This window comes from Parus major, unplaced genomic scaffold (genome assembly GCF_001522545.3).
Source record: "Parus major isolate Abel unplaced genomic scaffold, Parus_major1.1 Scaffold427, whole genome shotgun sequence".
NCBI lineage: Eukaryota > Metazoa > Chordata > Aves > Passeriformes > Paridae > Parus > Parus major.
The window spans coordinates 1-14,679 of NW_015379332.1; the positions used below are offsets into that span (position 1 = coordinate 1).

At 58.7% G+C, this 14,679-nt stretch overlaps 4 protein-coding genes across 7 annotated transcripts in view; 2 read left to right on the top strand and 2 right to left on the bottom strand.

Annotated features, from left to right (window-relative positions):
* Positions 1-6: 6 nt before the first annotated feature.
* On the bottom strand, positions 7-1,740 carry CELA1 (chymotrypsin like elastase 1; the record flags this gene model as incomplete). Its single annotated transcript, XM_015616404.1, has 7 exons — positions 1,631-1,740; positions 1,453-1,535; positions 1,257-1,357; positions 884-1,009; positions 659-795; positions 268-413; positions 7-186 (listed from the first exon to the last, which is right to left on the bottom strand). Coding segments are annotated over exons 1-7 (816 nt in total), but the record flags the coding sequence as incomplete, so codon positions are not given.
* A 1,327-nt stretch (positions 1,741-3,067) lies between these two features.
* Positions 3,068-8,486, top strand: BIN2 (bridging integrator 2). The gene is made up of 11 exons (XM_015616403.3): positions 3,068-3,233; positions 4,608-4,688; positions 4,783-4,837; positions 5,514-5,608; positions 5,696-5,791; positions 5,867-5,974; positions 6,072-6,157; positions 6,692-6,767; positions 7,017-7,099; positions 7,364-7,970; positions 8,294-8,486. The coding sequence occupies exons 1-11, from the start codon at positions 3,156-3,158 to the stop codon at positions 8,387-8,389; spliced, it is 1,461 nt and encodes a 486-aa protein (XP_015471889.1). The 5' UTR covers positions 3,068-3,155; the 3' UTR covers positions 8,390-8,486.
* A 106-nt stretch (positions 8,487-8,592) lies between these two features.
* SMAGP (small cell adhesion glycoprotein) lies at positions 8,593-13,091 on the top strand. 4 transcript variants are annotated; one of them, XM_015616406.2, is made up of 4 exons: positions 8,593-8,925; positions 11,965-12,037; positions 12,132-12,206; positions 12,289-13,091. In XM_015616406.2, exons 2-4 carry the CDS (start codon positions 12,007-12,009, stop codon positions 12,450-12,452), a joined length of 270 nt encoding a protein of 89 aa, XP_015471892.1. In that variant the 5' UTR covers positions 8,593-8,925; positions 11,965-12,006; the 3' UTR covers positions 12,453-13,091. The 4 variants fall into 4 exon arrangements, with proteins under 4 accessions (XP_015471892.1, XP_015471894.1, XP_015471895.1 ...); XM_015616408.3 differs by lacking the exon at positions 8,593-8,925 and adding an exon at positions 8,932-9,273; XM_015616409.3 differs by lacking the exon at positions 8,593-8,925 and adding an exon at positions 9,351-9,919.
* Positions 13,092-13,099: 8 nt separating this feature from the next.
* DAZAP2 (DAZ associated protein 2) overlaps positions 13,100-14,679 on the bottom strand; it is an 11,549-nt gene continuing 9,969 nt past the window's right edge. Inside the window, exons 4-5 of the mRNA XM_015616401.2 lie at positions 14,348-14,469; positions 13,100-13,861 (exon numbers count right to left, since the gene is read on the bottom strand). Of these exons, the coding sequence (XP_015471887.1) occupies position 13,861; positions 14,348-14,469 (123 nt within the window). The 3' untranslated portion in view covers positions 13,100-13,860. The remainder of the gene's footprint in view (positions 13,862-14,347; positions 14,470-14,679) is intronic.

Below are 14,679 nucleotides of genomic sequence, written 5' to 3' on the forward strand. Positions count from 1 at the left end.
GGCCCGGCCCGGCCCGGCCCGGCCCGGCCGCCTTACGCTGTTGATCCAGGAGATGTAGGCGGAGACGCGGGTGAACACGGTGGGTTTGCGGACGACGTTGCAGCCCTGGCTGGACACGAAGCTGGTGACGCCGTGCACCTGGTACTGCCCGTTGACGGCGCAGTGCAGGGGACCGCCGGAATCGCCCTGCGGAGAGAGGAGCGGCGTGAGCCGGGGCTGCGGGGGGCGCCGGGGGCGGCGGGGGCAGCGCGGGGGCCGCGGCCGGACCTGGCAGCCGGAGCGCACGCCGTCCCCGCCGGCGCACACCATGGTGTTCTTGACGGTGGAGCCCCAGTAGGACGGGCTGGAGCAGGTCTGGTAGTCCACGACGGGCAGGTAGGCCTGGAGCAGGACGCTGGACAGCTGCCCGTTGCCTGCACGGACCCGGCGCCGGTCAAAGCAGAGCCCGGCCCCGCGCCGAGCCCCTCTGGCCCCGTCCACCCGTCCGTCCGCCCGTCCGTCCGTCCGTTCCCCCAGAGCTCGGCACGGCCCCGGCCCGGCGCTGGGCACCCGCAGAGAGCCCCGAGCGAAGCCTCCAAGGGCTCCGAGAGCTCCTCCCGCGGCTGCCGGCGTAGCCCGGCCTCGGGGCACTTTGGGGCGGGGGGAGCCCGTCACTCACTGCGGGTCAGGCCCCAGCCCGTGATGTAGCAGGGGTAGCCGTCGGGCAGGATGGTGCCTTCCCGGGGCAGCACCGCCAGCTGCACGGCGTTGTTCAGGGTGGCGTAGCCGCTCAGGCGGAACAGGGCGATGTCGTAGCTGCCGGGGCGAGGGGGAGGATGTTACGAGGAGCCCTCCCCCAAATCCCGGCCGGGCTCCCCCCAGCTCTCCCTCCCGCCGCCGTTACCCTCCGGCCACGTTGTTGGGGTTCCAGTAGGGGTGGACGATGATCTTGCTGACGCTGAAGATCTGCTCGCTGCCCTCGTTCTTGTTCAGGTTGTGCTCGCCGGCCACAACACGGTAGTTCATGTTACTGCCGGCAAGGTGCGAAAACCTCCATCAGCCCCGAATCCCGGGCACTCGGAGCGTGGAGCCGGGAGGCTCAGAGCAGGGAGAGGATGCTCCCACGGAAGCCCCATGGAGCCCCTGCCAGAGGAGCCCCAAAAGCCCCCCAAGGACGGCTGCTCTGCGGGGTTGGGGCAGGCAGAATTTCTCCTTGGGAAGGCTTTTGGGGGAAAGGAGCTTCGGCGAGAGGAAGGAGGGGTCCCCGCCCTGCTCACTTGTTCACGCAGTGGGCGGCGGTCATCACCCAGTTCCTCTGGATGAGGGAGCCTCCGCAGGTGTGGTGCCAGCCGCCCCCGGAGTAATACTGGAGGGAGATCTGGGGAGGGGGGCGAGACACGGCGCGGGGCTCAGCACAGGCTCCCGGAGCGAGGAGAGCCCCGGCAGCGGCCGTGGGACGGCGGCAGGACCCACCTGGTAGGGCCAGGCGTGCGAGCGCGCCTCGGTCCCTCCGACCACCCGCTGCATGTTCTCGACGTCCAGCTCGGAGCAGCGCCCTGGGGACAGAGGGACGGCGTGAGTCCCCACCGGGGGGGCGGCTCGGGGGCGGTTTGAGGAGGCGCCGAGGCCGAAGGCTCCGGGCGGGACTCACCGCACAGGGCGAGCGCGGCGAGGAGCACGAGCTGCAGCATCATCCTGGAGCGCGGTGTCCGCGGTGGGACCGAGGCGCTGCCCCGCGGGAGCTTTAACGGGGCCGCGGGAGGAGGCGCGGGAAGGGAAGCAGGTGCTGCGGCCCCGGCCAGCGGCCTTGGCCCCTCTGCCCGAGCACACACAGCGCCGAGGCCGGGGCAGCCCAGGGACACCCCGAGCGTCCCTCGGCTCTGGATCCCAGGGAGACGCTGCCCTGCTGCGCTGGCACCTCCTGTTCCCGAGTTCCAGAGCGGTGGCACGAGTCTGGCCCGCTCCCGGCCCGAGAAGACCTTGGCTGCAGCTCTCCGTGGCCTCGATTTGGGGGGTGGCTCCAAGAGCTCGATCCAACACCTGAACGGAGCCGCGTGGGCGCTGGGATGGGGAAATCGAGGCACAAACAGGGCACGACCTTCACCCCCTCCCCGAGCCCCCAGCACAGCCAGCGCTGGAGCAGGGCCGGGGCTCGGCCTCCCCGGGACCTGAGCTTGGGGCAAAATGAAGCAGCAGCAGCATGGTTTGAAACAAAGCCTGGACTTTTGGCCAAAGCTGTGTCACTTTTTACCCCCTGAACTCCACCCTGAGGCTGTTTTTCGGGGGAGCCCCGGCTCTCGAGGCACAGGCGCTGGCAAACAGCATTTGGGCTCACGGGGGTCATGGGGTCACCCAGGGCAACAAAACTGAAGGCAATGAAAAGCACCTGCTGCAGTTCTGCCCTTATCTCCAAGGAAAACATGAGACTTGACAGGAACACAATCTCCAAATAGTGCCATGCTTGTTCTGTCAGCACCAAGGGCACGGGGTGAGGGACAGCAGCAACGGCTGCGCCCTACACAGGGACACCTCAATCCAAAACTGATCCCCCAGCTGTGGCACTAAGAGCTGCCAACTCATTTGGGGGCTACAACAGTGGGATTTGTAGTTTAATGAGATTTTTGGGATTGTCCTGTGCAGTGCCAAGAGCTGGACACACTCTTGTGTCCTATCCAACTTCAGATGTTTCAGAATTCTCTGTTCCCAGTGGGTCCCTTCCAACTCAGGATATCCATGATATTCCATGAGTCTGGATATCACAGAGCACTTGGACAACACTCCTGGATTTTGGGGCTCTTTGCAGTTGTCCTTTTCAGAACTGGTGATTTTTATCATCCTTGCAAGTCCCTTCCACCTCTGGTTATTCTGTGATCTGAGAGGTCAGGGGCCTTTTTGACAAGTCTTGAACATTGGGATATTGTCATCAGTGGATGTTTGGGATTGTCCTGTGCAGGTCCAGGAGCTGCCTTGATGATCCTTGTGGGTTCCTCCCAGCACTGGATCCCCCATATTCCCCCAGCCCTGTGGCCCGGCCCTGTTCCGGGTGCCAGGGAGGTTCTGGGGGTTCTGGGGGATCCGGGGTGCGCAGCGGATGCTGCCTGGCCTCGCCTCCAACTTCCTCCATCAAAACCCTCCAACGGCAGCTCCGCGGCCGCGGGCGGGGCTGGGCCGGGGCCATGGCCGAGGGCAGGAGCGGCAGCGCCGGGCTCTTCGCCAGGCAGGTCCAGAAACACTTCAGCCGCGCCCAGGAGAAGGTACGGAGGTGCCACCCACTCCCAAATCCCAGCTTTGATTGGATTTGTCCTTCTTTCCCACCACAGTGCTCCCGGGGTGGCCCAAACGGCACAGCTCAGCACCTTTGGGTGCTCATGGGGTGGGAGTTTGGGGGTTTCTGTGTTGGTGTCATCGTTGCTCCAAGGCTTTTGAGGATGGCATCTCCCAAAACTCCCCAAGACACTTTGGCTTCTCCAGTGGTGGGGTTTTTCCTCCCAAAACACCTCACACAGGTTATGGGGGGCTGTAGGGTGGTGGCACAGGGTTCCTGGGCTGGCTGGCACTGAGGGTCCCCAGCAGGACCCAGCATGGCCAGTGGTCCCAGGAGTGTTGGTGAGGTCGGCACCGGCCCCACAGGAAGCGAGGGGGAAGGGCTGCGGAAGCAGCACGAGCAGGGCAATTCACAGCTGCTTTGGGGTATTTTGGGGGGGGCTCTTTCCTTTCCTCTCCCAAAAAAAGCAGCCGTGACTCCTCTTTTGGGGGGTGACACAAAGACCCCCTTCAAACCCTCACCCTCCAGGGTTTCCTGGCCAGTGCTTGGTGCTAATTTTGGTCTTCCCACGGCTCAATCATCCAGGCCAGGCTCCAGCTGCTTCCTGCACACAGCAAATCTCCCTCCCAGCCAGGCCCAGCCTCTTCCTGGATATCCCAAATCTCCCTCTGACCCAGCCCCAGCCTCTTCCTGGATATCCCAAATCTCCCTCTGACCCAGCCCCAGCCTCTTCCTGGACACTCCGAAGCTCCCTGTTCCCAGCCCTGGCCTCTTCCTGTGGGGGGCCAAGTTCTTTGTGGAGACCCCAAAAGTCCCTCCTGCCTGGCCCCAGCCTCTTCCTGGACACCTTGAATTTCCCCCCATCTGGCTTCAGTCATTTTCCAGAGGGTCACCCTCTTTCTGGGCACCCCAAAACTCCTTCTTGCCTGGCCCCAGCCTCTTCCCAGGGGAGCTCAATCTCTTCCTGGGCTGCCTCAGTCCAGACCCAGCCCAGGAGGCTCAGCCTGGACACCCCAAATCTCCCCCACCTGGCCCAGCCTCTCTCTGCTCTCCTTCAGTCTCACACCTTTCTCATCCTCTTCCTGGTGTTCCCTGTACCCCACAGTCAGGGCTCGGGGTGTTTTGGGGTGCACAGAAGTGCACCCACAGGGTTTAGGATGGGAGGTGGGCTAGCACCCAAAAATTCAACGTTTTCCTGAAAATAATAAAAGCACCGGGGGATGCAGTGAAATTTTGTGTTTCCGCATAAATCCTGCCCTGCTGGATCCTCGGCAGCCCCTCAGGGGGGTCCTGGGGGCCACGGTGACCTCGGGGTGACCTCGGGGTGTGGGAGGGGCTCTTCCCCTCTCTCTCTCCATCACAGGTTCTGCAAAAATTGGGCAAAACGGTGGAAACCAAAGACGAGCAGTTCGAGCAGAGCGCCTACAACTTCCAGCTGCAGCAGGTGATGGGGGCAGCGGGGACATTGGGGACACCCCGAGCCAGCCCCGGGGGTCCCGGGGACAGCCCTGACCCCCCCTCACCGCTGTGCTTTGCAGAACGAAGGTCACAAACTCTACAAGGACCTCAAGGGGTTCGTGGGAGCTGTGAAAGGTGCGGAACCGACACAGAACGTCCCAGGAAAACTCGGGAGCAGGGAGGGACTCAGGGCGGAGCCAGGATAATAAATGAGGAATAGCAGAGGAAATAAATCGTGCTTATAATAAATAGATTAGTAATAAAAAAATCAGTATTAAATCAAAAGAAAGAATAAATGAAAGTCAATATTGAGAATAAGTAGATTGTAAGCTACAAATTGATAATGAAGACAAAATAGATAATAAAAATACTCTTTGTGGGATAATAGATATGAGATATATATAATATATATTACATATATGACATGTAATGTATATTATCTCATATATATCATATATATAATGTATAATATCTCATTATGTATTAAATAAATATGGGATAATAAGGGGATAAAAATAATAGAGAGATAATGAAGAGATCAAATTAATAGATATTAAAAATATATTAAAGATAAAATAATAAAAATACTGTATGTGGGATAATAGATAATAAATATATATGGGATATATATTATATATGGGATATTAAATAGAAAAACAGATAATACATATGGTATCTATTGGATATATATGCTATATACAGGATAATAGAGACAATAAATAATCTAAAATAACACACCTGAGCTAATAAACAAGAGTGAATAAATGAATAATGATAAATGGGGATAATGACGGGTACCTGTGCCCCACAGTGATGCACGAGAGCTCCCGCAAAGTGGCCGAGACGCTGCAGGAGATTTACAGCCACGAGTGGGACGGGCACGAGGAGCTCCGAGCTATCGCTGACGTGAGCCCTGGGTGTCCCCAAGGGTCCCCTTGAAGTCCGGGGGGGTTGGAGGGTCCCGGGTGTCACCCCTGGCCTTGTCCCCCCCAGAGCAATGACCTCCTGTGGGATGACTACGAGGCGAAGTTGGCCGACCAAGCCCTGCGGCTCATGGAGAATTACCTGGCTCAGTTCGGGGACTTTAAGGTGTTTAACTGTGAGGTCGGGTGGGGCTGGGGGCCGGGGGAACACGGGGGGTCCTGGCTCACCTGTCCCCCCCAGGAGCGCATCGCCAAGCGGGGCCGAAAGCTCGTGGACTACGACAGTGCCCGGCATCACCTGGAGGCTCTGCAAAGCGCCAAGAAAAAGGACGAGGCCAAAATTGCCAAGGTTGGGACTCCCCGGGAGGCCCCGGCACAGCGGCCACGTGGGGACAGACCCCCGGCCATGGGAACAAAGCCACGGCCCCCCCGTGTCCCTCCCGCAGGCTGAGGATGAGTTCAATAAAGCCCAGGCAGTGTTTGAGGACCTGAACAGGGACCTGAGGGAGGAGCTGCCAGTCCTGTACGGCAGGTATGGCACTGTCACGGGCTGGGGACACCACAGGGCCTCGGGGACATTCAGGGCCTGGGGGACACTGCAGGGATTTGGGGATATCATGGGACTGGAGGTCACTCTGGGGGTTGTCAGGCTGGGGATGTCCTGGGGCTGGGGGACATTGGGAGGGCTTGGGGACATCATGGACCAGGGTGTTGGGGGACATTGTGGGGCTGGGGGACACGGGCTGGGCATGAGTGCCATCGGGTGGGTGAGGTCCCCCCATGGCAGGGGAGAACTTGCGTGGGTCTCTCCTCAAAGCCCACCCTGGGGACACATCGGGGGTTTGGGGGGACATCGGCCACGGGGCCCTGTGGCAGTGGGAGGTGGCAACTCAACAGCACCCATGGGGTGGCCCTGAGGGGGCCATTCCCCTTCCAGCGGGGTCCACGGAGTTGGGGACTCAGCAGGTGGGGTGGGTGGGACGTGGCTGAGCACCCCCAGACCCCTCCGGTGTCCCCTCCGTGGGACATCGCGTGTGGCCCCAGATCCCTCCCATGTCCCCCGCAGCCGCATCGCCTGTTACATCACCGTTTTCCAGAACATCTCCAACCTCCGTGACGTCTTCTACAAGGAGATGAGCAAGGTGGGGAGGGCACCCCAAAACACCTCCCCCTCCCCCCGGCAGCAGGAGGTGCCCTCAGGTGTCCCCAGGTGTCCCCAGGTGGCGATGCCGCTGCTGTTCCCCTGCAGAGTCCCTGCTCTTCGTGTAATTCATTCAGAGCAGTCTGAGGGTGTTTGGGGTGTCCCCAGGTGCTGGGGGCCCTGCTGAGCCCCTGGGTGATGGGGAGCACCTGGGGACCCCCTGAAGTGTTTCTGTGTCCCCCCTGCCCAGCTCAACCGGGACCTGTATGAGGTGATGAGCAAACTGGAGAAGCAGCACTCGAGCAAGGTGTTCATCATCAAAGGTGTTCCCAGGTAACACCTCGGGGAGATGAGGGGACAGCCGAGGTTAAGGGGACAATTCGCCCCCCAGCCCCCCACAAATGTGATGGAGGCTCCAGTCCCAGAGTCCTGGGGTGGGTGGACATCTGTGAAAGAAGGGCTGAAGGTGCTTTTTGGTGGGCCTGGGGAATTAATCGGGGTCCTGCTGGATGGGGAAACATCACCTGTGAGCTGGGACAGTGACACCCCAAGGATGCCTGGGGACACCCCAAGCTGAACCGCTCTGTCCTCCCCCAGCAACCGCCGCTCTCTGGTCATCTCCGCACCCGTGAGCCCCCCGGCCGCGTTCCCCTGCCCGGACAAGGCGCCCGTGCTGGACGCGGAGGTGACACCGGCGTCCCCCGGCGGGGACAGCGCTGCCACCGACACCAACGGAGACCCGGGGGCTGTTTCCCCCGGGCCCCCCCCGGCTTCGCCCGCCAGCGGGGGCTCCCTGGACACGGCCTCGGTGTCCAGCGAGGAGAGCCCGGAGCCCATCTCCGAGCCCGATTCTGTGTCCCCTGCTCAGGAGACATCGCAGCCGGGGGCTGACAGCGGGGGGCGGGGGGGGCCCGAGGGCATCGCCACCTCCCTGGCGTCACTGATTTTATCCGAAGCCATTGCCCAGGCCACCGGCACCTCGTCGCCAGAGCCGGGAAAAGCCACGGGCACGGCCGGGGACGGCGCTGAAGGTCGGGCAGGTCCCGGCGAGCCGCGGGCCCCCAGCGCAGCTCTGCCCTGCCATGTGCTCGGAGCCGCGGCCGTGGCACCGGAGAGTCCCCGGGAGCCGCGTCAGCTCGGCGGGGACCGGGGACAGCGCGGTGACACCGAGGACAGCGCGGAGGTGACGGATGTCCAGGCAGAGGTGCGCAAAACTCGGCTGGGAAAGTTCTGGGAGACGCCAGGGGTGGGAGAGGGGAACACGCACAGGGGGATCCCTGAATGGGGGGGGGCACCCGGGCGGGCTGTGGGGACACGAGACCGAGCCGGGGGACAAACCCAGCCCGTGGGACACCCCCTGCTGCAGGTGGGGCTGGACCTGCCCCTCCCCGCGGTGTCGGGCCCGGGAACGCCGGACCCCTCTGGATCCCCAAGCCAGGCGGGTGCAAAGGGCGGGGGGCTCGGTCCCTTTTGGATGGGATTGAACGGGATCACGAGGTGCCGGTGTCACCCCCATGCTTCTCCCAGGGCTTTTCCGGGACACCGGAGCAGGACACGAGCCAGGACCCCTCAGATGCTGCAGATTCCCCCCAGGATCCCCCCGAGTCCCTCAGCGCCCTGTGAACCCACGGGAAATACGGCGTCTCTCCAAAATTCATTCCCCAGAATGCATTTCCCAGCCCCCATCCCGTATGAAATAAAGATGGAAAAGGTGGCAAAATCCCAAATCTCCATCTGGGATTGCGGATGGGGTCCGGGGGGAACCCCACCGGCGGATTTGGGGTGGCTGAGGAGTTGGGGGGTGGGGGGAGTTTGGGATTGTCACTCTCTCCCCCCCCGCCCCGCTCCAACATCCGTGACTCAGGGAAAAGGCATCGAGCCTGTTCCACCAGCTCCCGGAAAATGCACTGTCATGCCAAAAATAAAACAAGCTACCCCAATTTCCCCCTGCCGTGATCCAGAATTCCCCTATTCCCACACAAAGCCCCATTCCCAATCTCCGGGGTGATGGATTGGCCCCGTAGCCAGCCAGGGGTTAACGGAGGAGGAATCCTGGGGGTTGATCCTCATTCCGGCCGAACTGGAAAAGTGAGGAATGAAAAGGGCAACGCCTTCACCTGGGCAGCGCCTTCACCTGGAGCCGCACATGGTGCCGGCAGGTAAGAGCTGCAGGAGTGTGACCTGCATCCCGCGATGCCCCCCGAAATTCCCATTCCCTGGGGGGTTTCAGGGGATTCCTACACCAGACACAGGGATTTGGATACGGAGGCACCAGAGCCCTGCAATGAGGGACGGGGTGTGCGGCTGGTCTGGGGTGAAGCCGGAATGTCGGGGCTCGGCCGGGCATTTTCCAGCTGAATTTGGGGTGGAAGGGGAGGGAAAAGGCCGGATCCTGCTTCAGGGAGAGGCTGAAACCAGGAAATCCGGCAGGAAAGCTGAGGGGGAAACAGGGGGAGCAAAGTGCTGATCCCAGGGGATCATCCCAAGGTGACTGAGAAGAAACGAGGGTGAGCAGCAAATCCTGCCCTCCACCCGCTGGGGAGGGGAGGGGGGGCTGGGAAGGGGCTGCTGAGCACCCCCAAAAGAAGCCTGTGGGGTTGATCCCATCCTCCATCCGCTGGGAATGGGAATGGAAGTGGGATGGGAATGGGGGGGCTGTGAAGGCACCGCCAAGCACCCCTAAAAAATCCCTGTGGGGATTCTCCTCCGGTCCTCCAGGCACCGGGAATGGGGATCAGGATGGGGGGGCTGCATCCCCAGTGCTCCTTGGAGGAGTTTTCAGGACGGGAGCAGCGGTGCAGGGCAGAGTTTCCCTTGGGAACAGCTCGAGCCACTGGGCCGGAGCACAGGAATGAGGAAGATGAGGGTTTTTCACAACCCTGCTTTAAAAACACGTGGAAATCCATCGGGATGCAGTTTGCTGGGAATGATTCACTCCTGCTGCCAGACCCCCTCCTCCGGGCTGGATCCCAGCCTGGCACTGCCAAAAACCCCGCGGGTTTCTGTGTTGGGAAGCGCCAGTTCCTTCCCACGATCCCGAGGAGGGAGCATCCCTGCCCCAGGAGAGAGCACAAGGAGCTCCACTTCCATGACCACGCATGGTTTGATGGAAATCAAACCTTTCCCTCAGATCAAACTCGCTTTAAACCTTTGGTGAGTCCCAGGATTCCAGTTCTCAGCTACTGTGGGTCGCAGGATTCCATTTTTTGGGTGCTGGGGCACAGAACTGGTTCATGTTTCCCACTGCTAATGCCAGACTCTTACCAAGAAACCCTCCCTAAGGCTCAGAGCAGCTCCCGTTCCACCCAGCAGCACCTTTTCCTATTTTTCTATTAAATCCCAGTCTCTTTTGGGGAAATCAGACACAGCTTTCGTTCTGAAGCTGCCCAGGAGCAGCAGCTGCTCCATGGGAAGGTCGTGGCTGCCTTTGGGAAAGGCCCAGAGCCGGGAGAGCTTCACAGCAACGCTGGGTTTAACAAAGGGCTGGGTTAAAACAAAACTGGATTTAAAGCTGTTTAAAGAAAAACTTTGTTTAATTCAAAGTTGGGTTTAAAGCAAAACCATGTTTCAAACAAAGCTGGGATTAAAGCAACTCTGGATTTAATGCAAAACTCTGTTTAAAGCAAACTGTGTTTGAAGGAAAGCTGTTTTTAAGGCAAAATCAGGTTTAAATCAAAGCTGTGTTTAATGAAAAGCTGGACTTAAAGTGAAGTTGGGTTTAAAGCAAAACCAAGTTTAAAGAAAAGCTGGGTTTAACATAAAGCTGGACTAAATTAAAACTAGGCTTAAAGCAAAATTGTGCTGGAAATAAAATTGGGTTTAATGCAAAGCTGGGTTTAAAGCAAAGCTGTGTTTAAGGCAAAACCGGGTTTAAAACAAAGTTGGGATTAATGCAGAATTTGGTTTCAAGCAAAACAAAGCTTAAAATGAAACTATTAAAGCAAGGTTTAATATAGGACTGGTTTTAAAGCAGAACTGGTCTTACAGCAAAACCAGTTTTAAAGCAAAGCTGGGTTTAAATTAAAACTGGATTAAAGCAGAGCAGATTTGAAGTAAAACTGAATTTAATGAGTGAGTGGCTGCTGCCAGTGCGAGCCGGGCATTGCCTGCTCGGGGTCCCCGCTCCTCCCTGTCCCGCTGCGGGGAGGGGAACGTTCACTTCCCCAATTCCCGGCCCCAATTCCCGGCTCTCCCCCGGCCCCAATTCCCGGCATTTCCCCCCCAGTTCCAATTCCCGGTTAAATTCTCGATTCCCGGCCCCAATTCCTGGGATTTCCCCCCCGGCCCCAATTCCCGGCTCTCCCCCGGCCCCAATTCCCGGGATTTCCCCCCCAGTTCCAATTCCCGGCCCCAATTCCTGGCATTTCCCCCCCAGTTCCAATTCCCGGGATTTCCCCCCCAGTTCCAATTCCCGGCCCAAATTCCTGGGATTTCCCCCCCAGTTCCAATTCCCGGCCCAAATTCCTGGGATTTCCCCCCCGGCCCCAATGCCCGGGATCTCCCCCGGCCCCAATTCCCGGTTAAATTCCCGATTCCCGGCCCCAGTTCCAGGGATTTCCCCCCTGGTTCCAATTCCCAATTCCCGGCCCCAATTCCCGATTCCCGGCCCCGCCCCGCTCCTGCCCCCCGGCCGCGCTCCCGCCGCTCGATTTCCTCTATTTTTAAAATCCCCAAACAAATGAGATTTGATTCGCTCCCGGCCGCGCTGAGTCACGGAATCCCCGAGCCCCGGAGCCACCGGCCCCGAGCCCCGGAGCCACGGCCGGGACACTCTGGAGGGTCCCGGGGGTCCCCACCGGGCACAGCCAAGGTGGGTCCGGCAGTTCCACGTTCCGGCTGCGGCATCGACCTCCGGCTCAGGATTTAGGGCATTTTCAAGGACTTTCAGGCACTTTGAAGCTCTCAAAATTTGGGAGCGGATCCAGTCGGGGGCTGGTTCTTCTCTGCCCCGGCTCCGACCCCAGCCCCAGTGGTACCAGTGCGTTACTGGTGCGGCAATACCCACCCCCCCCTCCGAGAGGAGCTTTTCGGGGAGATTTGGGGGAAATCACTACTTTTATCCCTGTTTTTGGCAGTTCCGAAGGAATCCGGAGCCTCACCTGGAAGGAGCCACTGGAAGGAGGGATCTCAGCCCCACCTGAGCACAGGTGATGGGGCTTTGAGTGGGAACTCACTGCTTTTATCGCTATTTTTGGCAGCTCTGAAGGACCCCAAACCTTCACCTGGAAGGAGCCGATGCGATGGAGCGGGATCAGCCCCACCTGAGCTCAGGTGAGCACCTGGAGCCGCTTTTCCGAGCTCTTCCCACGTTTTCCACCTGGCTCAGCTCCTCCCTGACCTCCATCTCTCCCCTGTCCCGAGGAAGACCTGACCACCCCGAACCTGAGGAAGGCTCCCACCCCCCCTGGCCATGAGGACGCCGACACCGCCGTCATCGCAGGTGAGGCCGCGGCTGCTGCTCCGGCCCGGGGCCGCTGCGCTCGCTCCGGGCTGAGCCCTGGTGCCCTGTGCTTGCCCCGCAGTGGTGATCACCCTGGTGTTCCTCACCTTGCTGACGGTGCTGGTGGTGATCGGGATTTACCTGTACCGGAACCAGGGCTCCTACCGCACCTACGAGCAGCCGGAGCCGGACGCGGCCCCGAGGGAGGAGGCTCCGGCCAAGGAGAAGGAGGAATATTTTATCTAAGGACGCACCTGGGATCCGCATAGGTCCCGAAATTCCCTGGAGCTGGGGGTCTACATAATTTTTTTTCAGGAGTTAGGATTTCCTGAATTCCCTGGCATCGGGGATCTGCCCAAATTTTCGGGAGTTGGGGATCCACCTAAATACCCCGGAGTTGGGGAATTTCTTGGAGGTGGGAGATCTTCTTAAGTTGGGAATCTGCCTGAATTCCCTGGAGTTGGGGCTCTACCCGAATTTCCTGGCACTGGCCTTCTGCCTAAATTCCCTGGATTTGAGGATCCACCTGAATTTGAAACCTGCCTAAATTCCCTGACATTGAGGTTCTGCCTAAATATCCTGGAGCTGGGATCTGCCTGATTCTCCTGGAGTTTGTGATTACCTAAATTCCCTGGACCTGGGGTTCTGCCTAAAGTTGAGGATCTACCGTCTGATTTTGCTTGGTTTCTTGTTTTTTTTTTCCTTAATTTATGAAGCCAGCCATGGAAGGAATATGTGGGTATCTGAGGGCAGGAAAAACCCCAAATACCCCCCAAAAATAATAACCCCGAAAGAGGAAGTTCCCAACCTAGCAGGAAAAAAGAAAGAAGTGAGGAAACCCCCAGCTAGCAGCAGCCAAAGAGGTTCTCAGAGGCCAAACAGAAATTTGTTACTTCATTTAATTTTCAAAATAATCTTTATTTTATTTTTGGTTTTTAGTATAAAAACTCCACAAGTTCAGTGCAGCACAGAGAGTCCGAGAGCCGAGCTGGGGAACAGTCAGGGATGGTCACACACACACAGGACACAGATTCAGATTAAAATGAAATATTACAATAAAATAGAGTTGAATCTGAGCTCTTTCTTCATCAAATAACAACCAAAAAGAAGAAAAACACCCGATTGAGGATCCCTGAAACGTTCCTCGAAAGCTTGTGGAGTTTGGTTATCAATGCAGGCATGAGTCACTGATAAACATCGATAAACCCATTCACAACTCATTTCCGAGCACCCCATTCATAAAAATCCACCTACAAACATCCCATTCATAAAACTCATTCATAAAGCCACCAATAAACGCCTCATCGATAAAGCCACCAATAAACACCTCATTGATAAAGCCATTGATAACCCCCCAGAGCAAGCCCATGATCGAGGGATTTGTGTGCTCACTGACACTTCCCACACACCCGGGACAGATGGCAACCAGCCTCTCGGATTTAAGGAATTTGGGTGCAAAAACACCAGGTTTGAGTTAAAATCAAGCATTTGCTAATTAAGCATCGGATAAACCTGGTTCTAGCTGGAATAGGAGAATCCCACGGGAGCTGCAGCAGGGCCCTGGCACCGGTCATGGCTTTAATTAGAGCTGAAGTGCAAACAATCCAGGATTACTCAGAGTGGGTTAAAAAATTCCCAGGACAGGACAGAAGTTTCTGGAAGAGAAAGGTGGGAGAGGGTGAGGGGGCACCTCTGGAGTGAGGCAGGGAAAGGCTCAGGTCCTTCCCAGTAGTGGGGAAGGAGATTTTTGCCTCTGAGAAGGGAATTTATTTTGTCTCTGGAGAGGAGATTTTGTCTGTTTTCTACCCAAAATCCACCTTTCCCAAAAAGAAGGGAGACCCAGATGGGTCCAGCAGAGGGATGAGGGTGGCGGAAGGGGAGTTGGTCCCCAGGGTGTAATTAGGCCATTAATTCATTAGATCTGCATATAAATGAGGAAGAGGCAGGGCTGAGCTCACCCCTATTTGTGGATGAACCCCCTGGGATCCCCCAATTGACCAAACCCCTCCCCTGTCACCCACTCGTGTCACCTGCAGGGAGGGGACCCTCCCCGGCCTTTGGGGCTCCCCAGGCCCGGTGCAGGTACCTGGGGGGAGGTGCTGATGGGCGGGGGGGGTCCCCCAAACCCGGCCCCCCCTCACCAGAGGCTGAAGCCGCCCCCAGCCCCCCCCAGGAAGCCCCCCTTGCGCGGGGGCAGCAGGACGGCGGCTCCGGGCGGGACGGGCACCGGGGGAGCACCCGGGGGGCATCCGGCAGGCGGCGGCTGCAAGACACAAACAGAGGGGACAGGTCACCGTCACGACATGGGGACAGCCGAGGTCACCGTCACGACATGGGGACAGCCGAGGTCACCGTCACGACATGGGGACAGCTGAGGTCACCGTCACGACATGGGGACAGCTGAGGTCACCGTCACGACATGGGGACAGCCGAGGTCACCGTCACGACATGGGGACAGCCGAGGTCATTGTCA